This window comes from Eptatretus burgeri, chromosome 14, assembly GCF_056783735.1.
Source record: "Eptatretus burgeri isolate ZD-2024b chromosome 14, Ebu_testis_v1, whole genome shotgun sequence".
In the NCBI taxonomy this organism is placed as follows: Eukaryota; Metazoa; Chordata; class Myxini; order Myxiniformes; family Myxinidae; genus Eptatretus; species Eptatretus burgeri.
In genome coordinates, this window is record NC_140974.1 from 59,844,465 (window position 1) to 59,868,481 (window position 24,017).

Consider the following 24,017-nt stretch of genomic DNA (forward strand, 5'->3'; position numbering starts at 1 on the left):
GCCAAATTCCAAAGTCCTGCAATAACCATCTCCACTTGAACACCAAGCCTGGCCAACAAGTTTGTGAAAAATTTGGGACAATCAACCTCTTACAGCTGACATCACAAGAAGGTACGATTGTAATTCCGAGGCATTAAAGACATTGAAACCAGGATACAATGGCAGACTCTTCAAAAGGTACCACAGGATCGATTTTTATTATTTATTTTTACATAGCGATGTCAGGCTCCTCGTGAAGTTTCTACATAAATCATTTGCAGGCCAAGATATAAATAGTAGAAATCAGTGTACATTGATGTGAATTACCAGGATATTATATTGGACATGGAATTTGTCTGAATTATAAGCATCATGAGCTTCAGGTTCAGATGAGAACATTAAACAGGGCAACCATTATCGACTTTAAAGTTGAGAAGCAATTGCGAGCAGGTGTATTGGCCATGTTAACACCCCACCAACCCCAAAATAAAATAAAATAAACAGATAGTACATGCTGATGCAACCAATGCCCTGCTTGAAAAGTATCCAGGACAGTCAGCCAACATTTTACAGTGATTAGTCCATTCATTTGGACCATACTCTGCACAGAACATCAGTCTGCCAAAGCAGCTCCTGGGCTATTGAGCACAATCCTGGACAGGTCACAACTGCAACACAAGATACTCTAATGGCTCAATTATCCCAGCAAGCTGGTATTCATTTGCCTACCTTGGAAGATGACAGGCTGAGTCAAACCTACCTGGTTTTAATTCAATTCAACAGCCAAGCAGGATTTGAACTCTGACCCAATGATCCCAAGCCCACCAACCTAACCATTAAGCCAACACCAGGAATACAGTGATTAGTGATAACAGAGTATTATGATTTGTCACTCCAAAAGTTATATAAAAATAGGACCACTGGACCTGAAGCTTATCTGAGCCCTGCCCTAAGGTTGTAACCCAAATTTAGTTGCATTCTGACTGGTGGGACTGGAGAAGAAGGTTTTTGAAGGAATTTAATAAGTCCACTATTTTGACCAACTTCAAGTCAAATGACCGGAATGAGCTTTGCTATCCCCATTACCAGTCAGGAGTGGAACCTTGCTGCCAAATTTTAGCCAGATCGGCCTAGCAGTTTGGCCAGAGAAGTTGATATCAGAGACGGATGGATGGACAGATAGACGGACGGACGGTGCATGATGACAACACCTTATCTGGAATTTCAATTCCAGATACTGTAAGCTAATAATACTACGAGTTCTCTTACAAGGAACTTCAATGCAGGAGGAGGCCATCAGGCCCATCAAGCCTGCACAATGTTTGCAAACCCATGGTTGCTTATTCATGCTTTATCCTTTTTAAACGCTGACTGTCAAGCGAGAAAGCAGCACATGCGATTTTTTAAATACTTTGGTATGACTCGGCGGGGTTGGGTTCAATACAATCTCCATCGCTTTGAGCATACTGGTGTCAGCATTTGTGACAAGAATCAGTATGCGGTCACAAAACCATTTATATAAACAGAGTTATACACTTCTTCATCTTCAACTTGATGTTCACATAACCCATTCTTTAGAGGCCCAAAGAGATTGAAATTGGAGGATGCTGCAAAGGATTCATTGACTTGAGACTACACATCACGTGTAGTCTCCAATTAGGACTCTGACAAATACCCTGTCCTCTGGGAGATTCTCACCAAACTTACAAAGCACTGCCAAGGCAAATGGATGTTTCAACAAGAGTTTCTTCACCGTCCTGCCACATATAATTTCGAGGGAAATAGAAAGATAACACTCATGGGGTTACTTGCTGAAAGAAAACCTAATGGGGTTGTTGTGAAGGAAACGGGATTGTTGTTTGCCAAATATGACGTTTGCATAAAGGAAACGGCTGATGTGGTGGAACCTTTGTTCACCATGATGTAATATCATAGTTGCCAACATTCAGAGAAGAAAAAGTGGTGGGATGGAAAGTATCTATGGTGTGAGGGAGCAAAGTAACTGAGAGCTGGGGGTTGAAGGGTCTGGGATGGGTTTGGGGAGGTGTGGGGAGGGCCAGGGTCAGAGTATTTTGTAATTTTCACCTTAAATTTGCACATTCTAAGACACTCTATGATTTGAACTTAAAAGTCACGATGACCAAAAGTTCCCCCAACTTTTTGATCATGATGCTCTCGAGAGAATGGGATTAAACACAAAAATTTGAGCGGCTTCCTACAAGGTTCTCCGAATGAGATACTCATGAGACGGTCTAAGACACACCGACGTTGTTGTTTTTTTTTAAGTATTTTAAATGTTTAAAAACCCTACGTGAGTTGTAGTAAAATATATCGATCAATGTTTGATTGATACCAACGCCACGTAAAGAGTTTTATTATTTGGACTATCGTGAGTATCGCGTTTGCTTTAATTGTCTTAGAATGTGTAGAGAGTGTCTTAGAATGTGCGGTCAAAGAATTCTACAGAATCATGTTTTCCTGATTAATTTACATCTGAAGGACGACAGAAACCTCGTCACAATATGAAAATCTATCAAAAACTTCAATAAGAATATTAGTTTGTAAAAATGGTATTTTCGCTTTTATTGGGCAATAATAGTGGAAGGCTGCTCAAGTATACAAAAAATGGTAGACTGCCACCTAAAGCAGTAAAGTTAAGGCCCGGTCACACCTTGACGTTTTAGCCAGCGATGGCAACGTATTAAAATGTATGTAAAACGCTGGCTTACGTTGAACTTTTGATGTTTTTTTTTAAAGATTCGGATGTATTCATAGCGACTTGGTCTTATGTATAACGCATTGGTAACGGACACAGAACGTTTCATTGTGTTATAGATAACTTATACCAACGAATGCTGAACCTGTTGTCGGCCTACACAACCGATGCCCAACGATAGTCTAACTTAGGCATAGCGCGTTGCACGCATCGCCGACGATGTCGTGACGTAGCCTATTAAAAAGCTGACGCACAAGGATTCGAATCATAACTGCCGTAGAAATGGAAGTGTCAACATCGCGGTCACACCTTGGCGATCTTGCCAGCGTATGCCGACCTAATAAAAATGTGTCTAAAACGTTGGAGCACGTCAAATACGGTATGAGTAAGTTTGGTATACGTGAGTACAACGCTAAAGTACGCTATCATACGTCGTAGTAAGTAGAGTACGTCAAGAAATTTTAAACATGTTCAAAATTTTACGACGTACTCGGCGTATGACACACGTTCCGCATGCGATGGGGATAAGTTTTACACACGATATGTGGACGCTTACACACGTCCACAAAGGCTACTTATAAGCTACTCATAAGTCGAAACACGTCGCGGTAATGTCTTTTTTACATGAAACTTATTTCTAACTTATGTTTGACGTGCTTTGAACCAATTCTTTATGTAGTCCCAACACACATCGACGTATGTACACGTATTCCAATGACGTCTTCCGGTCGACAAAAAAAATAAATGAACGTGTTTCTAGCTTATAACTGCCATATAAAGACGTGTTCCCAGCGGTTTTGGGAATTGGTATATAAAAATGCTGCTCATAAAAGGGGAACCACACAGTGTTTTCGAGTCCTTTTTGAGTCGATGTCCATGTCAGCAGTAACAGTATCAGTATCAGTATCAGTATTAGTATCAGTATTAGTATTAGTAGTAGTTTGTTCATGTTGGCAGTAGTAGGTGAGTGTGAGGGGGAGGGTGTGGGTTATGATGGATCGTCCTTGCGTTTAACGATTTAACGATTTAAATGATAAACTCAACGATTTAAATGGCTGCATCTCCACTATTGAAAGTAGACGCTTGCGCTCAACAATTGGATTTTTTTACACTCAATGACTTTTAAACGGTACCACTCAGCTATTTTCATTGTTTACAATGAACAATTTAAATTGCTGTCACTCGCCTTTGTTTTTTGACGCTGGGGTTTTGAAATTTGAAGCGTTTCTTCTGAACGTGTTAAAACGCTCAAACTCGACTATTTTAAATAGACGCTGCCGATGGACAATTGGAATCATAGCCAAGCTCGACATCGAAGTGTGAACATCCTCGTCATGCCGAAGAAAAGTTTGAAGAATGCTGCAAATAAGTGTCCTGGCCGTGGCCGTGGACGATGATGCAAGGACGATCCATTATACCGACGTCTTTCAGCCTATGAGTAACTTAAAATAACGTCTGTCGATGTGTGGCAACGATTGCGTAACGTGCCAACAACACGTTAATCATAGGTTCGAAATAAGTTTCGGGTACGCTAAACATTACCTCGGCATGTCTCAACTTATGCTTAACTTACAAGTAGCATGTGTTGACATCTGTCAACGATCGCAGACCGTGCATACAACTTGTGGCCAGCGTAGCGGAACGTGTGAGTCATACGCCGGCATACGTCGTGAAATTTCAAGCATGAAAAAATTTGAGGACAACCAAAAAGTACAACGTTTAAAGCCAACGTACAACGACGTATGGCAGTGTTTTTCAGCGTGCTCTCAATGTTATCAAAACTTACCCATAATTTATTCAACGTGTGCCAGCGTTTTAGAAAAAAAAATTAAAAATCGGCATACGTTGGCTAAAACGTCAAGGTGTGACCGGGCCTTTAGCAACAATGTAATGTTTTCAAAGTTTAGATAATGGTTTGTGATACATTTTCCACTTGCGAACTGGCCAAGAGTGCAACATATGGCTGGTAATCCCTGTGTAACACACATGCATGCACGCACGCACGCACGCACGCACACAGTCTTGTCAGATGCAAAACCCTCGAAGGTACCAACTAAATTTATTCAACATTGAATCGAGGAGCAACGTAAAGCTACACCAAGTTACATCCACATCATAAGTATATCCCTCTTGAACACGTGGTACCTCGTCCGATAAACATTGCTGCCTCAAGTTCTCCTTTGAGAGGAAGCTTGCCACTTTAAACAAAGATGACCTTGGTGGTAGTAGGCTGACCAAAGCCATAAAATAGTTCTTGTAGATTCAAGTACAGTATGTGGAAATGACATCGCTGTATATTCAAGTCCCACTCAATAATAAAAGAAATTTTAAAAACCTCTTGATACCAGGCCTCTTCATAATCGAGCTAACACTCATGTTGGAACTTGTAAATACATCACAGGCAGGCCAGCGTTGTGATTATCATGATTGTATATCAGGTGGTGTATTTTTACTCAGATTATAAATTAACGTAACGTCAGTTTATGAAATTTGAATTTGAAGATGGGTCCCAGCATCATGAACGCCAGGTTCGGACAGGGAATGCAGAATAGGCCAAACACAGCTGATAGTAAATAGATAATGCTTCGTAGCTTTTGCACCACAAAGTGTTTGTTTTTGGATTTTTGTTTTTTTGTTTGCACGTGACAAATTACCAAATGAGCATCTGACCCTCTATTGTTTTGTTATGACTCAAAAAGAAATGTGAATTTTAGAAGTCAAAACGGAATGCTTCTAAATCCTTTTTACCACCATACACCTGAATAATCATTTTCTCCCATTTGAGAGGCAGAAAACATGCACCATTTTTTGTTTTTCTAGAACCAAACTAACTTTTTGGGGACTAATTCATCATTAACACTTACGATGGAGGTGTGAGTTAGTGTTTCATTCATTCGGCATTTAATCACCCCAAAATGAATCATGTAAAGGTTTACATGTCGCAGCTGTACTCTCAACCTCTCTTTCCTCTTGTTCAATGATAACGGGAAGTTTTGAGAAATAGAGTCAAGTTCGGTTTTCACGATTGGTCCATAAAAGCTTTCGAGGAATTTTCCATTGAGTTTGTCTCGGCCCCGCAGAGCCAGCCGTAGGTGTATATGCCCACGGACTGCATGGTGACCACAGCTACGATGTGGTCCACAGGCACATACAACCACAACTGGTACAAGAGGGCAATGCTCCTACAGTTATACCCTTGCTCAAATGGTTTCTTGGTCCACAATGTCGACACACTGAACCAGATCCAAAACATGGCCTTGAACAAAGGTGTAGTGCACTGTCATGAGCCATGCCACTGTGACTACTTTATCTAACTCTCCAGCAAATCACAAGCAATTACTCTGGGATTAGTAACATATAAAACAAGGAATAACAAGGAACTTGGGCTCAAGAAGAGGCCATTCAGCCCATCACGACTGCGCTACACAAACACCAGATACTTTCACCCATCCACACACAAGTTACATACAAGTCCTGGCAATATCCCTGTATCCTCTATCTCCAATGCTTCTAGGAAACTGTCTAATTCCAATTTAAACCTATCTACTCTTTCTGCTATTATTACCTCTCTCGGGAGACCATTCCATGCATTTACTACTCTCTGAGTGAAAGACCGCTTGCCTTACTACCATCCTAAACCAAGCACGGATCCATGATTTTAGGCTAGGGGGAGTGGGGGGGGGGGAGCAAACATTTACATTGCACTAAAATGTACAATTTTGCCGAGCAGAGCGAGGGGAACATTTTTTGTGGGTGTTTCTTTTTGTCATAAATTATAAATATAGACAAATAATGCTCTGATACACTTGAAAAGAAATACGTACTCCAATGAAAAGACGTTTGCTCAAAACTCAACATTTATTTTAAATATTTTTCTTATAAAAATCCAATTGAATGAAAATCAGAAGACGCATATAATGAAACAAATGACGCAATTATCAAAACAAATCGATGTCTCTTACGTATTGAACAAGATTTGACATGGAAGTGACCTTCGATCAGAATGATGGTTTTTTTTTTCCATCGGTTGAACATTTACATTCATCATCTCGACGATGTGAATCACTCATACCAAAGATTTCTTCTCCAACACATTTGATGCCTATTGTATACCCTGGAGAATTTCAGATGGTCAAAAAGGATGTTCTTGAGTGTTGAAAACACAGACCGAGTGTTGAATTGAAACAGAATGAGAGGGACTCTGGATTATTTGATACTTGGGATACCATTCCACTTCTTAGTTCATGAATGGTTAGGATAAAAGAAGCATCTCCAATGACAAGTGATTCCGGTAAATCGTTAATCATCGAGTATCTACCATACCATGGGAACAAACTGAATGGTACAAATGAGTTCCATGTTGAACGCTGCGGTCAACATCAGCTGTGGTCTGAGGAATATCAGGTGATTCCACATTCTGAGACCTCATATTTCGTTATATGCACTTTAATACAAGTAAAAAAAACCGATCACTTTTGACGGGGGGAATTGGGATGGGGGCACGTGCCAGTGCGCCCCCCCTCCCTTGGATCCGACCCTGACTAACTCTCCTCTTCTATACTCTAAAACTGTGTCCGCTGATCCTGTCACTTGACTATTCTGCTAAATAACTCTTCTGCACTTATTTTGTCCATACGCTTCATTATTTTAAACACGTTGATCAGATCCCCTCATAATCACCTGCTTTCCAATGTATAAACTCTTTCAACTGCTCCTCATAGCTTAGTCTAGCTAGCCCTGGAAACGATCTAGCCGCCCTATGCTGAACCTACTCTACGGCACCTCTGTTCTTGCTTAGATGGGGTGACCAAAACTGCACACAGTATGCAAGATGAGTTCCATCTCACTAAATTCTTATACAGTGTGAGCACTACTTCTTTTGATTTATAATTTATCCCCCTATGAATACAACCGAAAACCTGATGAGCTTTACCAAGAGCTACCTGGCATTGTACTGTCTGCTTAGCCCCCTCCACCCCCACTCTCCCCCCCCCAGCCCCGTATTTTCATTATTCTTAGCCATCTTACCCAACATCATTCATGTGATGTTAACTATCAAAAGTATATAACATGCAGGCCATTTCCAGAATCTTAAATGCATTTGATATCAAATGGCCTACATTTTCGATTCCAGTGGATTCATATGAAATTGTAAAATCATACCCAATTTGACTGAGAAGCAAACAAATCTGGAAAATCATCATGCCAACCCTGAAATAAAATGTGTAGAAATCCCTTGTGGATATTGTGAGAAACACAGATATGATGTCAATGGCTTCTGGCCAATTAAGGGGGATTCCTTAATGCTTCGAACAATCTCTTAGTTAGCACCAATCACAGGGTTAGATTCGAGAGAAAGATTTCATGCAACAAACATTTGATCGCGAGGGAAAGCCTCTTGGTTGAAGTCACAGTGACGTGGAGGCCAATTGCTCGAAATCCGCCTCCGTGTTTCGCCGGGTTAGGAATGTGATGTCTCGTTTCATCAGAACAACGGTGGCAATTCCTTTCATCAATATTAACAGCTGTACATGCAAGCCTCATGAGGGCCGTGAAAAAATACGACTGAGCAATTATAAATTTTGGACAACCTGCAACTATTGAAGGCATGTTTCATCAATGTGAACTCCAGAAGGATATATCTGGGTTCAATCACGAAGAACTAGCGTCTCAGTAGAAACGAAACCTCAACCGAAACTCACCTTAATTTCCTTTGGGCCCGGCTTTCCGACTGGCCCAGGGAATCCCTGCAACACAAAGCATGTAGAGTTAAGGGACACGTTGTTGGGTGGAAGGGAAACTGCACAACTTCGCTCATGTTCTCCACGAGACCAAGTCAATTTTGGAAAATACACCAAACAGATGGTTTTTCTTGTTTCGGTAGATGGAGTGGGAGGGATATTTGGCAAGGGGATTATGTTGCTTGGCAGTCGTGGCCATGTCAAAACTAAACAGAGCACAAGCAAGGCTGTTATAGATGGGGATAATTAAATAACCAAATTTGCTTTCCCCGTTTCCCCCATCTTCCCCTCCTCCCTGCTCAAATAATAACTGTCTAGTAAAACAGCAGACAACTCACCAGACCCATATCGAAGTATTACAGCTTAATGATTCGAAAATACATTTAATCCACCATTTAACATAATGATTCTGTCCTGAAGCAAGAGCATGTTGGTTGTTGATGCAACGTTGGTGATCACGACTGGCCCGTGCTGTGGCCTCGACATGGCGTGCCATTTGGAAAATTGCAAATGCACCAGGAAACTGTTTTTGCTGAATGCAACATGGTAGCAGCAACCACCATCATGTACCACAAATACAAGTAACAGATTTACATAAACAAAACATCATATGCTTGCAAGCAATAAGTTAGTCCTGTGGAGTTAATGTGATACACGGTACAGAAGTAAACAAGAATACACTTGGTAGAGCGCATACCTCCACCAAGCTGAACAGTTTACATTTTATATCCCACTGATCGACTGGATTTGCATCCAAACCCTAACCAAAATCGAATTGATTCATCCTTGTCACACACCTAACCTGTCAAGCTGAACTTGACGAGGTAGATGTTGATGATGTGGCCTGCTGACATCACATGGAAATCGTTTAACAAATGAGGAGCTGCAAGAGCTTGACGAACACAGAGCTAATCAAAGGGCCAAAGACGCAGAAGATACTGAACCAGAAAAAAATCCTCAATAAAAATACTTTCAGTGCTGCCTACAGGATGTTATGTGATGCACTTGAGCTTGTCACCGAAAATGACCCTGATACGGAGCGAAGCACAGGAGTTCGGTGAAATTATGTTCAACGGTTTTGCCCCCTCTATGGAGATGCTTCGCAACATGAAGACGAAGGCTAGACAGTTAACCCTCAATGCCTTCTTTGTGAATAAACCTGAAGCTTCACAGGATAATGGGCCACAGTCTGGCGTAACTGCTTCCCAGGAGTAATTGCTCCCTCTCGTCTCCCACCATTGCCAGGAAGGAGGAGTAGGTGGGCAGTGGGACCGAAGCAGCGGTGGTGTACGTACAAGACAGCAAGCTCAAAATAATTAACTGGTCAGTGTTGTTAAATTTAGTGTCATGTGTTATTTATGTTAACAAAGTCTTCATTATATCTATAAAATCACATGCTGTATTTTTAATGACCAAAGGAAGCTGTCATTTAGCATTTATAAGGTAAGAATTAACACTGTCAGGAATGCATCTCCATAGACACCATGTTATGAAGACCTCTTTTTATGGATCATTTGCTGAGCGGACAAGTCTCAAGAACCTATCTCATCCGCTAAAAGAGGTATGAGAGCATAGCTTTTGGCCCTATCTCTCAAGGGTGAAGATTCATTTAAAAAATTTTAGCATTCAGATCCAGATCCGAATCTTCACCAATATTAAACAATTCATCTTTTTCACAGCCCCAAGCTGTCCACCAAATTTTATCCGAATCAGTTTCTAACTTTCTTGAGATATCCTGCTCACAGACAAACAAATAAACAGACATGGGTGAAAATATAACATCCGTCCACCTCCGGTGGTGGAGGTGATGAACTTTTCACTTTGCAAATTGCATTTTGAATAAAAAACATCTCCACTTCTACTCCATGGAAAATCGAGCAAAACACAAAACATTTCAACCCAAAAATGCCTCTGAACGTCTGAACATCCTCGAACCACAAATGGCTCCTAACCCCCTTACAATTTATCCTTTATATGACCAATCGTTTTCAGTACCCGTCTTCCAGGAAAACCCCGCTTTCCTCGGCTCCCGGATTCTCCAACGATGCCCTGCAGAGAAGTAAAAAGACAAGAAATGGAAAATCAATCAGAGGTGTATTACCGGAAGGTCACACTGTTGTGCACTTTTGCAGAAAAAGGACGAAAGTGTACACGGTGGTGGTACTGGATGGAATGTCACAGCAGGTACTGATTGTGCATCCTAACTACAAAGCATGCTATTCTTTAAGGCAGTGAAGCCAAATGTTCCATTTACATTTGTCCCACATTCTCACCTCTTGATTCATCTTGGCGACTTTTTTAATTCACTTGTGTTCTACCTTGTATAGGAAGGCAAATTCAATTCTGAATTTTTGGTTTTTATCTCCATTGTTCAGTGACTTCACTGCAATCTTACCGGACTTCCAGGAACTCCACGAGGACCGGGAAATCCTTTGTGTCCCTGATAGACAAATGGGGGGTAGAATAAGACAGCTTTTAGTACAAAAAGGTGTGGTTATTTTTTGGAGATGTGTAGTTATTTGTATAAAGCACCATTTCCCTACAGTAGTGGTTATTTGTACAGAGTGGATTGGTGGTGGTGGTGGTGGCTGCGAATTGCTGTCTGAGCTTTAACATAGCAGCATGGCATCAGTAGCAAGTCGTCAAAGTATACTACTACGACCTAAGAACTAATCATTCGGTCACAGGAGTGTGGGAATCAAACTCACACCAGTGGGGGACAATGCAAAAAATTTTGAATTACTCAAGCTCCATTCTCAAGTTAGTCAGAAAGGATTGGACATTTATGAAGTGAAAATTTGTATTGAGACCTGTGCTTATTTGTACAATGTGATTATCCATATCAAACTCCTTTTTCATATAAATAGTGGTTGTTTGCAGAGAGAGATGTGGTTAGTCACATATTTTAACTCCACAATCAGTCACACTGCTAAAAAGTATTTTCTGCAATGAAGAAAGGGCACAAAACATGAAATAACTTTGATCTGCAGACATGACTCAAGATGGGAACATATGACACTACTCAAGTAGGAATTGCTCTCACTGTGATATAAATCATTTCACATTCTTCAGCAGCTAATAGGATAGCTCAGAGGTAGCCTACCTATCTTTGAGCTGTCTTATTTAGGTTCTATTCTCTACCTGATTATAAACTGTCAGATTGGTGTTTCACAGGCAGGGTGTTGCGTCAATGTGTGCACTGTCCCTTGAATGGACGTTAATCCGGGTATCCCGACTGCCACAATTTAATTGGTGGATGTTGAAGATCCATCAGAGTCTTTTGATGAGGAGTCGGTGAGTTAATGCCGGCATCCTGAAAAAATTTACAAGTTCCTGCCTTCGTGTGCAGCAGCAATGACTGTCCCTCAGTGATGATGCAACCAGCAGGAGGAATTAATGAGCGAATCTCAGTCCAATATGTAATTGCTAATGAGGACTTCAATCTACATATGTTTACCAAAAAATATTGGACTTTTAAAATGTACAATCACCCTTGTTACCTGCGCAACTGAAGGTAGACAGAGGTAATGTTTTCACCCCTGTCTCCTTGTCTGTCTTCGAGCAGGATACATCATAAAGTTGTGGATGGATTTGGACGAAATTATGAGAACAGGTTGCGTGTGTGACAAGGAGGAATTGATTAGATTTTGGTGAAGATCCAGATCCATATCTAAGAACTTTTAAAGTGATTCTTCACCATTGAGTGAGAGGACCAAAAATGATATATAACACAATATCTCAAATCGTTGTGGACGGATTCGGGCAAAACTTTGTGGGCAGGTTGGGCATGTGCCAAGGATGCATAGATTCGATTTTGGTGAAGATCCAGAAGCAGATCTGGCTATCAGTTAGATACAAAACGTAAACTGGTCAGCTTGGCGGAGGTATGCACTCCACCGGGTGCCGTTCGAGTTTTTCAATTGTGATGTGAGGCCAGGGATTTACTGATGATCGATGGCTTTCACAGGCCAATGTGGCCAGCTGTTAATTTGGAATCACAACTGCAGTCAGACATGGCAATGAGACAAAGACTCACAAATAACAGGTGATGTTCATAATGCAGTGTCTTCTGCATGATTGGATGATTCAATTGCAATTCTCAAATTAGATAGTGGATATTGATTACATTTTTCTTACAATCCCACTTCCTCGCCTATTTGAAGAGACGTTTATTTTATGTGGTTATTATTCTTCCGGTCACAACTGACTCTTCCGATTCCAGAGTCTATGGAGCGTAATCAGTTGAACGAACATAGTCTTTGTTCTCTTGCCAGGTCTCATGCCAATGCACGATGCAGGCTAAGAACTGCATGTGAGAGTTGAGTAAGGAAACCAGGTCAGCAATAGTTCATTGGCCAACAAGGTGCTTTGTAGCTATCATATTCAGCTTAGCAAGAGGCTGGAGTCGATTTTACGTTACTGTAAATAAATGTGTTATAAAGAAATAAATTCTGTGAAGTACTTGGCAAAAAGGTGGTAGATGAAGGTTCCAAAGATATATCACATAAGGTAACTAGAAGGGCACTCGGTAGAGCGCATACCTCTGCCATGTAATGCCTGATCCACGAGAACATATCAGGCCCAATACATTTTTGAAATATCATGTTATACAGTACGATATCATTTTTGGCCCGATCTCTCAATGGTGAAGAATTACTTAAAACTTATTATATCCGGATCCGGATCCAGATCTTCAGCATAATTGAATCAATTCTTCCTCGTCACACACCCAACACATCCACCAAGTTTCATCGGAATCTGTGCACAACTTTTGGAGATATTGTGCTATATATCATTTTGGCCTGATCTCTTAATGTTGAAGAATCACTTTAAAATTCTCGTAGCCGGATCCAGATCTGGATCTTCACCAAAATCTAATCAGTTCGTCCTTGTCACACACCCAACCTGTCCACAAGATTTCATCCAGATCCGTCCACAACTTTTTGAGATATCCTGTACACAGACAAACAGAAAGGGGTGAAAACATAACCTCCTTCACCTTCTGTGGCGGAGGTTAAAATGTGGAATTGACCCCTGCTATTTCCCATATATGCTCTCTAGTATATACGCTCCTCTTTTACACCATTTTCCTCAACTCCCTTGCCCTATGATTTGATTCATCTGTTTTTCTTCCCTGACATCATCCTTTTATCAAACTTGTTCTTCTTCATTTTCCCATCTCGAATCCTTATTTTACTTTGTCCCAGATTAGTTGGTGGCCAAGTGGTGACAAAAATGAACTGAGATCCTAAAGGTTGTGGGTTTAAATCTACCTTCAAGATAGCAGGACTGAGATTCTCAGCTTTTGGAAACTTAGTGAGTCTTGTGAAACTTACCGCGTCGCTATTGAGTCATCAGTAAAACGCTCAGCTGGCTTATCAATAGCCTTCAGAAATGTTGTCATTTTCATGTCCCATCTGCATCTGGTCACACTTGATGCCAGTCCACAAAGTGGTCCATTCTTAATGTCGTCAGGGCAACTTGGGATGGGCACCAAAATATTACCTGTGAAAAGGTGGCGTCCTCAAAAGTCCCTCAAACCAAACAAAAAATAAAAGTGCAATACAGTTTGTCCAACGCGTGCCTGATATAAAGCAACCTGACTTGAAGTCATGTGTCATCGCTCCCCTTTCCCAACCGCACCATGAGGAAACAGAAAGGAAAAATCGTGAATTATAACAGAAATTGATCAAAATGGTACTCCACATTTCACTGTATATCTGATGGTTTGAAATGGAAAAATTATTGGTGGTCTTCAGAGAGAGGGTCTGGTGTGTGGGAAGTACCACATGGCTGGGAATAAGAGGAGCACTTCAAGACTCATCTTGTGCTCTATGGGCTGGACAACCCATGGCTCAATGGTGTGGTTAAATTAATCTGCTCGCCAGATATCTGTGGTAATCCGAGTCTGCTGATTGAAGTTTATCATCAGATCTGATTTAAGTTTATCTTCGAATATCATGGACTGGTCAGTTATTCAGTGTCTCGATTAAATCTCAGCACTTGTCGCAATTTTCTTGAATTATGCCGGCATTACAAGTTTGAATCCCACTTCCTACAGCAGCCAACTAAATATCAGCATGATCATGATCATGATCATTATTGTCATCATGCTGCAGGACATGAGGTAGTTTCCTGTAGTCCCTGGTATCTGCTTCAGCAAAACCTAACCCACGTACATTTGTTTAGTTAAGGTTAAATATTTCCCACCACCAGTGCTTGTCCAACTTCATTTTAAACAACTGGACCGAGCGAGCAAACATTATTATACAACCTGCTGTGGTAGACCGTTCCAATCATCGATCACTCGATTGCTGAAGAACTTGCTCCGAACTTCCAAGCGACTCCTTCTTTTGAACAACTTCAGAGAGTGCCCCCCCTTGTAGACGAGTAGTGGCTTGGAGTGAAAAGGTGCTTTGGATTCAGTTTCATGTAAATGTTGGTGTTTTTGACCCACAACGGTACATGTCATGATAAGGGGCAAGCTCTGAAAAGCCTGAAATATCATTTAGAGGTTTCTCGAGGTATTTCTTAAATGATTGCACAAATAAGGATGCACGGAGATCATCAGCCTTGTGATACATATATCCTGTTAAGACGAAAATAATTTGACAGGTTGCCAAGATCTAAAATGATCATTAGTAAAATAAATAAAACCCAAGCCCGATTGCTCACTGAATGATTGGTGAGTGATAGTTACCCTCCAAGTTATTCTGCCTGGGTTTGGTTTTTGAAGCAAAGAGAAACCTGACTGCAAATCGCTGTCCTGTTGCTTTGCAGATGAAAGCTCTCATCATGGATAAAGCTATTTTTGAAGAGGTTCATTAAGTCTGTTCCATCTGCTTGTGCATTGAAAGCTCCTCCATAAAAAGTTGCAATAATTTTTGTTGTACATTCATCTGCATGATAAACAATAACTACATGAGCTGAAACAATTAGTGTTGATTTGAAATACGTGAATATGACATGAGTATAATTCAAAGTCAGAAATGTTCAAACACAAACATTTCATTCCACATTTCCACTCTCGTAGATAAGATTGTTGTAATGAAATGAGCCAATGTGTCCATGATAAAGGGGCTGTCACACCTTGACGTTTTAGCCAGCGTATGGCAAGGTATCAAAATGTATGTAAAACGTTGGCGTACGCTGAACTATTGATGCATTTTTTTGTTTTGGGCGTATAATAACGTATTGGACGTATGCATAACGTATTAGTAACGTACACAGAACGTTTCAATCACATATAGATAACTTATACCAACAAATGCTGAGCGTGTTGTCGGCGTTCACAACCTAAGCCCAACAATAGTGTAACTTATGCATAGCGTGCGGCAGCGTATCGCCGATGATGATGTGGCGTAGGCTATTAATAGGCTCGATGATTCAAATCATAACCGCACTAGACATCGAAGTGTGAAGCCGCTGTCACACCTTGACGTTTTAGCCAGCGTATGCCGACGTATGAAAAATTTGCCGAACCAAGCTGGCACACGTCGAATACGTTATGGGTAAGTTTTGTATACGTTAAGAGCACGCTGGCATATGTCATAGTACGCTGGCATATGTCATTGGACGCCAAGTACGTCGAGAAATTTTCAGCATGTTGAAAATTTCTCGACGTACTCGACTCGACATATGACACACATTCCACATACGCTGGCATAAGTTGTAGGCACGCTACGCGATCGTTGACACACTTCGACATACGTTACTTGTATGTTACTCATAAGTCGAAACACGTTAAGGTAATGGTTAGCGTCAGTGTTCCAGACTTACCGTTTTTTTTTTTTCTTCGGAAGGACGGTGATGTTGACACTTCGATTTCTAGTGCGGTTATGATTTAAATCGTTGAGCAGCAGCCTTTTAATTATAATATATTATAACCGCACTAGAAATTGAAGTGTCAACATCACCGTCATACCGAAGAAAGAAAAACCAGGGAGTCTGGAACACTGACGCTAACCATTACCTCGACGTGTTTCGACTTATGAGTAACTTACAAGTAACGTGTGTCGACGTGTGTCAACGATTGCGTAACGTGCCTACAACACATTACTCATAGGTTAGAAATAAGTTTTGAGTACGCTAAACATTACCTCGACGTGTTTCGACTTATGAGTAACTTACAAGTAACGTGTGTCGATGTGTGTCAACGATTGCGTAACGTGCCTACAACTTATGGCCAGCGTTATGCGGAACTGTGAGTCATACGCTGGCATACGTCAAAAACATTTCAAGCATGGAAAATTTGTCTAACAGCTCGGCGTACTATGACATATGCCAGCGTACTACGACATATGCCAGTGTACTATGACATATGCCAGCGTACTACGATGTATGCCAGCGTGCTCTTAACATATACAAACTTACCCATAACGTATTCGACGTGTGCCAGCGTTTTAGCCAAATTTTTCATACGTCAGGCATACGCTGGCTAAATCGTCAAGGTGTGACAGGGCCTTAAGCCACTGTCTATTTGAGCCATTTGTGCGAGCCATCTCTTACGTGAGGTCACGAGCCACTACCTATGTGAGCCGTCATCAATGTGAGATACCGTGTATGCATGCTACCATCAACATAAGCCACATATTATGTGAGCCACAACCTACATGAGGCACCACCTATGTGAGGCACCACCTATGTGAGCCACTAACTACATCGAACGACAGTTCAGGTGAGCTTCCAGCTTGGTGTGCTATCTTCTACATAAGCTACCATGTGCTTGATCCACATTATTTGTGAGCTACCATGTGCACGGGCTGCTGTGAAGATGAGATATATTCAAGAACAAGGATGGTCAAAGTGCTTGCGGGAGGGACGATACACACTACCTTTTGACCTCCAGAGCCACTGGTGCCAGGAGGTCCAACAGTGCCACGATATCCCTGGGGGTGGATGGCATCGACAAGAGGAGGGGTCGAGATGTAAAACGTGCACAAAGAAAATTTGCATTTGGCAACGACAGTGTACAATTCCTTATCATCAATATTTTTGCTATTTTTAACTTCAAAGTAACCGGAAGAATAAAACGGGAAAAGTGGAAAGATTCCAGCATGGACGATAAGACGGCAAAGAAAAGTAGAAATGCAATATGAAAAGCAAATAAGAACCAAGAACTTGACTTCAGTGTTATTTCTTCAGTCTATTTATAAGGAATCATACACTTTACAAGCCTTTCATGCAAATGTAAAATGTGATAAGTGAACGAATGAAGGGAAACATCACAAAGCAAACTAGAAGGTTACTCAACAGAGAGCGCATACCTCCACCAGGCTGAACAGTTTACATTTTGTATTATACTGATAGGCCGGATCTGGATCCGGACAATACGTCCGTGTCACACACCAAAATGGAAACGACTTGTTTTTATCACCTACCCAACTCACCCACCAAGTTTTGTCATAACTCGTCCATAACTTTTCGAAATATCATGCAATATGTCGTTTTTGGCCCAATCTCTCAATTGTGAAGAATCACCTAAAAATTTTTTTTATTGTATCCGCATCGATATCTTCACCAAAATCGAATCAATTCTTCCCTGTCATGCACCCAACCTGTCCAAGTTTAGTCTGAATCAGTCCAGAACTTGAGATATCCTGTAATATGTCGTTTTTGGCCATATCTCTCAATGTTGAAGAATCACTTTAAAAATTATACTATCCAGATCCGGATCTTCTCCAAAATCTAACGAATTCATCTTCGTCATACACTCAACTTGTCCACCAAATTTTCTACGAATCCACCCATAACATTTTGAGATATCCTGCTCACAGACAGACAAACGGACAGGGTTGAAAATATAACCTCCGTCCACCTTCATTGGCAAAGGAAATAACTGTGGAGTAGATATGGTGTCAAATATAAAAGAAAGTTACGTTCACAGCTTAATATCACATTTCTGAATGATAACAAAGACGTAAAGGACATAGCTAACTTAAGAATAAAAATAAAATCAATATAATGATAAGATCTAGTAATTCTGAGTGTTTATGAAACTCCATTGTTTTTTTCGTTTTTGAAATTCCATTGTTTAACACCAATTAATTAATAAAAATAACAATTTGCCTCTATTTTTTGAATATGGCTCCACCTGAGAAATCTGCACAGGTGATCGATCACACAAACAATCGCCTTTGTTTTATTGGAAGTGAAATCACAATGACCAATGCCATTGTTTGGTAGTAATACTTGTGCTTTGTGAAATAGCAAGAATGCAGAAAACTCACATTGGCCAAAGTATTTTGAATAAAAACCTAAACACTGGCAAACCAGTCGTAAGCACAGACACGAGCTGGACACAGGTGTGAGCAGAGCAGGTGTGTTTGGTGCATGGAATAGTTGGACGAAAATATGTAGCAAATGTGTTTTGACTTTGACTGCTTCTGGACTTCATCTTAATAAAGTTAAAATGGCTCTTATATTGTTAACCTTGGAGAGAAGAAATAATTTCTCAAGTATCCATGTACTTGGTGGATGTACAGTTTTTTTTTTAACAGGAAGTTCTTTCATATGCAGCACATGACTGCAAGCAGCATCACTGGCTGAGGACACAGCTGTGACACTGATGCCACACCCCCTGCAGGTTAGAGCAGCAATTTAGAATTTATTCATGGTTCCAGTGATAGCTTGCTGACTCTTCACAAATGACACCATGGGATCTTTAAGATCCACCAACAGATGCTGGCAGATGGGATGCCCAGTTTTACATCCATCCAAGGGACAGCACACACACACACACACACACACACACACACACACACACACACACACACACACACACACACACACACACACACACACACACACACACACACACACACACACACACACACACACACACACACTGATGCCCTGCCCTGCCTCCAAGACACCAGGATGACAGTGCGTAGCTGGCCTGAGATTCAAACCCAGGGGAGAGGCGAGTGTGCCTCCCTCGAGGCCATCCTGCCAGCCTAACAGCAACTTCTATATCTGGAACAAATGATGAAAGTGTTGCAAAACAAACAAACTTCAACATCATCCATGATGTTCTTTTACTCACAACAAAAAGGAGGATTGGTAATGGATTAATTGGATGTTCACTGTTTATTCTCCCCCAAAATAATACATGAAGACATTCAAATGCTAATTACAAAATCGATATTTAGAGGTATTGATTTGATGTACAATCGTCTTTCCAGAGCGTCGGTGCTGATGAAGTACCCAAAGCAGTTTCTTGGCAATGAATGTACTGGGTGGTTTGCCATTGCCTTTCCAGCATTGTTTATCTGTGCTGTATCCTTTTAAATGCAGAACGTCAAGCAAGGAAGCAGCACGTACCATTCAAAAAAATTAAGATAAAGTCGTTGGTATGACTCAGCAAGGCTTTGAACCACTGACCTCCCAGAGAGCCCAAAATCAGAGCAGACATTCGAACCATTACACCACTGAATCAGCTATTTAGCGAGATTAGTGTACAATATTGTACTGTACTGCACTGAGGATCAGTTGTCAAGTTCATTTACTTTGCATGTGCAATGTGAAAGTGGTGGATGATATTTTAGCCGGTTGACTATGTTCATTGTCGTCATGTGCTGCTTAAAATAAACCACCTTAAGCTGATTAATCAGGAAAAGGACAAGAGGAAAAAAATAAAAAATTGCATGCGTCATATGTGATTTGAATCACATTTTGTTTGCCATATCAAATCTTCGATGGCATACCTCTCTGGATTTAATTTCATTCAGACGGTTCATTGTTGTATTGGTTGAATGGTTGCTTCATTGGTTTGGAATTTTAAACTTCTCCATCCTGAAAGATGATCTGAACCACAGTCTACTCATTGATTGAGCAGATTGCTCGTTCGTCATCCTAAACATGCTGCCACATCAATCATATAGCAGTTCCTCTCAAGCAAATAATGAGATGACCCTTGTATGTTGTCGTTGGTCTAAGTGGCCAAATATTTATTACATGGGCAATTATAGCAGGTAAATTAATTTGAACACCCCCCCCCCCCTTTCTCAATCGAACACCAAAGTGCTCTCACTGTTCTGTACAGTCCATAATGCCCTCCCCAACCTTCCTTCCCCCGACCAACTCCCACCAGCCACTTACTACAAATTCCTCCCAACTGTTTCTTGTCTCTCACTACTCTTCCCACATTATATACATTCTTATCTTCCTTGACTCAATTCAAATGTTCTCCATTTAACCTCCATCCTCCCCCTACATGAGTAAGTAATAAATGAACATCCCGTAAGTCCACACAAGGGAGTGCAAAAATTAAGTGAATGGACAATAGCATAATTCCTCTACTCAGGTACTCACAATGAGTCAGGTACTCACATACAACAAGCAATAATACAAGTAAGTGACCAACCTTCGTTCCTTTGCAGCCTTTGTGCGCAGGTGAGGCAGGATATCCTCGTGGCCCCTTGAGTTGACGAATTCCATCCATAGGAATGCAAGGTGGTACATGAAGGAGCATAAAAATAAGTAAGGAAGAAACAAACATTCACAACTTTACATGAAGCGTAATGATAAAACAAATAAACAAACAAACAAAAAATCATTTTTAAAGTCCATGAGATGTATGCTGCCACTACCATTAGATTGTTGAATCAAGTCCTAGTATATGCTCAGAGGGATTGCAAAGGGATGATGGGATAATCTTGAAGCATGCACATTCGTCTCTATGCTGTCGAGCTTGGGTTTCAATCCTGACTTTGCTATGAACTGTCACCCTGGTGTTTTGAAGACAAGGCAAGGCATCAATTTCTGCGCCAACCTTCTGATGGACGTTAAGCCGGGAATCCCGCCTGCAGAAATAGTTGGTGGACGTTAGTGATCAAACGGTGTCCTTTGTGAAGAGTAGGCGAGCTATTGCTGGTACACTGAACAAATTCTAACTTTCTACTTTAACCTACAGGGGGCACTGCATTCAATGGCAAAGGTACAGTGCCTTCAGAAAGTATTCACACCCCTTGAGTTGTTCACATTTTATTGGGTTACAGCCTCAATTTAAAATGGATTAAATTGATGTTTTGTCACCGATCTACACAAAATACCCCATAATCCCAAAGTGAAAACATGTTTTCAGAATTTCTTTAACAAATTAATAAAAAATGAAAATCTGAAATATCTTGAGTCAATAAGTATTCAACCCATTTGCGATGAGACTCCAAATTGAGCTCAGGTGCATCCAATTTCCTTTGATCATCTTTGAGATGTCTCAACAACTTGGTTGGAGTCCACCTGTAGCCAATTCAATTGATTGCCATGACATAGAAAGAAACACACCTTCTTTTTTTTGGATACGTTGTCAAGGCTCATATGAGAGCTAACACACAACGCACAGCAAGGGGTGGGGGGCATGAGACAAGAGGGGCTTGGGAAGGAGAAAACAGTGAGCAACAGGTATATTAGGAGATCTGTGGAAGGCAGAGGGATGGGACAGGGAACATGGGGTATACAAGATGGACACCACAGGGACTTTGAGGCAGGAAAGCAGGGAATTTGAAGGAGGTGGGTTTGGGGTGGATTGACGGGGGGGGGGTAGAAAAGATCAAGGATTTAAATGGAGGACGATAAGAGGTGGTGGTAAATAGCTGTTTTGAAGGCCTGGAGGGAAGAATGGGATTGAACAGAGTGAGGGAGCTTATTCCAAAGGCGGGGAAAAAGAGGAATGAAAGAGTGAAGGTGAGCAGTAATTCATGATTTTTGTAGTTTTATCAGAAGGGGGTTGTTGGCGGACCTTGAGTGCCCTGCGGAAATATGGTGGGGACAAATCTCAGACAGAGCAGGGGAGGCGAGACCGGAGAGGAGATGGCAGAAGACAGAAAGACCACTGACCTGCCTGTGGTGAGAGAGTGAGAGGCCCAAAGACTCAGCCTCATCGTGGGAGATACCAATGATCCAAAATGCCTTGGTTTCCACAACGTGAAGCCGAGAAAGGTGAGAGGCAGGAGCACCAGCCCAGAGGGGAGAGCAGTACTCCATCAGGCTACGGACGAAAGCTTTGTACATGGTCAGGAGCTCAGGTGGGCCGAGGAAGGACTTTGCACGACGGAGGATTCCCAGTCTGCGACTGGCTCTGGAGGCCAGGTTAGAAATGTGGCTTTCCCAGGAAAGATCATGGCAGATAGTGAGACCCAGAAGCTTGAAATAAAGGACTTCTTCAGGAGGATTGTTGAGAAAGTAGATTGCGGGGGGGTTCCAAATGGTCATTTCGGTGAGACATCGTGAGAGTGTGAGATTTGTCAGGATTTAAAGACATGTTCCACGTTTTGGACCAGTTTGTAATTTTAGTTTGTGATCATATTCATTCACCTTTCTTTCATTTCATTCATTCTTTCCTGCATCTTTTGTCTCCGTCCTTTCGCTTTCTTCCTTATCTTTTCACCTTCTCATTTACCCATCTTTCCATTTCCTAATGATTGCACATCTTTGCTTTCCCATGTCCGATAGGTCCGCACTGGACCCCCTGCCACATCTACGATGCTCGGGATCTCTGACAGGAGACGCATTAGATACGCGCCATGAGTGAAGTCACTGCTCCATGGTGTGATGTAGCTGGTGCTCCAGCTGTGCAAAGAGCATGAGGGGAATGGAGCACGGGGGCAGGGTCCCGGTTTCAGTCAGAACCTGGTAACAAGTGGTCCGTTCTGTCCCCATCTATTTTTTACAATCTCAACTCATCTTCGTCACTAATCATTCATCTCATCATTCTTTGCCAATCACCCATCTCTCCCTTCTACATCAGATGCATGATGCCGGCATATTGTACTGAATGAAGTGTTGTCATTGGGAAGATTCCAAAGGCGGGTCTATCACGTATGGGATGAGGTGAAAGGTATACATGCCGTAATCGTTGTACATATATGTCATTCCATTGTTTTATCTCCCAGTGAAAAACTTGTTTGGCCTGCCATTGGCAATACTTGCATATTTGTTCCTGCAACTGAAGGCCCTTTCTTTATGAAACTGTGTCCTGACTTGTTCTGTCAGTTCTGATGGCGGCATACGACTGCTGAGTCATTTGGCCAGCTCAGATTTGATATCTAAGTTCTATCTCAGCTGCAGTTATGTGACGTTGGTTCTGCTCGGCTAACTGACTAAGGTCTGTTACATAACCATCGGCACGATTCCCGCTCGCCTCGGACATTTGTGTATGGTAACACAACTCTGGGCGTGGGATCCCATGGGAAGTTCTGGGGCGACTGGCAATCGTGGTCTCTTAAAGACACACCGTCCTCTCAGAGTTATGCAGAGGTGATGTCCCAACCATCACAATATGTTAACATCATGCATATCTGCTTTGCAATCTCCTTTGATAAACCTGGATGTTTTTCTGGTCCCAAAGCTTTATCTTCTTTTGTCAATTCCAAGAAAGAGACCAACTAATGTGAAAAACAACAAAATAACTAATGCCAGCAGACAGGACTCCCATTTTATCGTTCATCCGAGGGCGGGCACACGCATTGTTGAATCACCCTGTGACACACCATGATGACAGTTTATAGCTGGGTTGGGATTCAATCCCAAGCTCGACAGCTCAGCGGCGAGTGTACACACCTCTAGGCTATCCTGTCAGCCCT

General features: G+C 41.6%; 1 protein-coding gene across 10 annotated transcripts in view; it reads right to left on the reverse strand.

The window, feature by feature from the left end:
* COL27A1 (collagen type XXVII alpha 1 chain) overlaps window positions 1–24,017 on the reverse strand; it is a 216,149-nt gene that overhangs the window by 139,693 nt on the left and 52,439 nt on the right. For 9 of the 10 annotated variants that reach the window (XR_015051287.1, XR_015051288.1, XM_085855095.1 and 6 more), the window contains exons 6-10: window positions 20,801–20,854; window positions 17,271–17,324; window positions 10,832–10,876; window positions 10,432–10,485; window positions 8,398–8,442 (exon numbers count right to left, since the gene is read on the reverse strand). Coding sequence is in view for 8 of the 10 variants with exons in the window: in XM_085855095.1 (XP_085711221.1) it covers window positions 8,398–8,442; window positions 10,432–10,485; window positions 10,832–10,876; window positions 17,271–17,324; window positions 20,801–20,854 (252 nt within the window). In the remaining 2 variants the exon portion in view is untranslated. The remainder of the gene's footprint in view (window positions 1–8,397; window positions 8,443–10,431; window positions 10,486–10,831; window positions 10,877–17,270; window positions 17,325–20,800; window positions 20,855–24,017) is intronic. The other variant, XM_085855093.1, reaches the window with a different exon arrangement.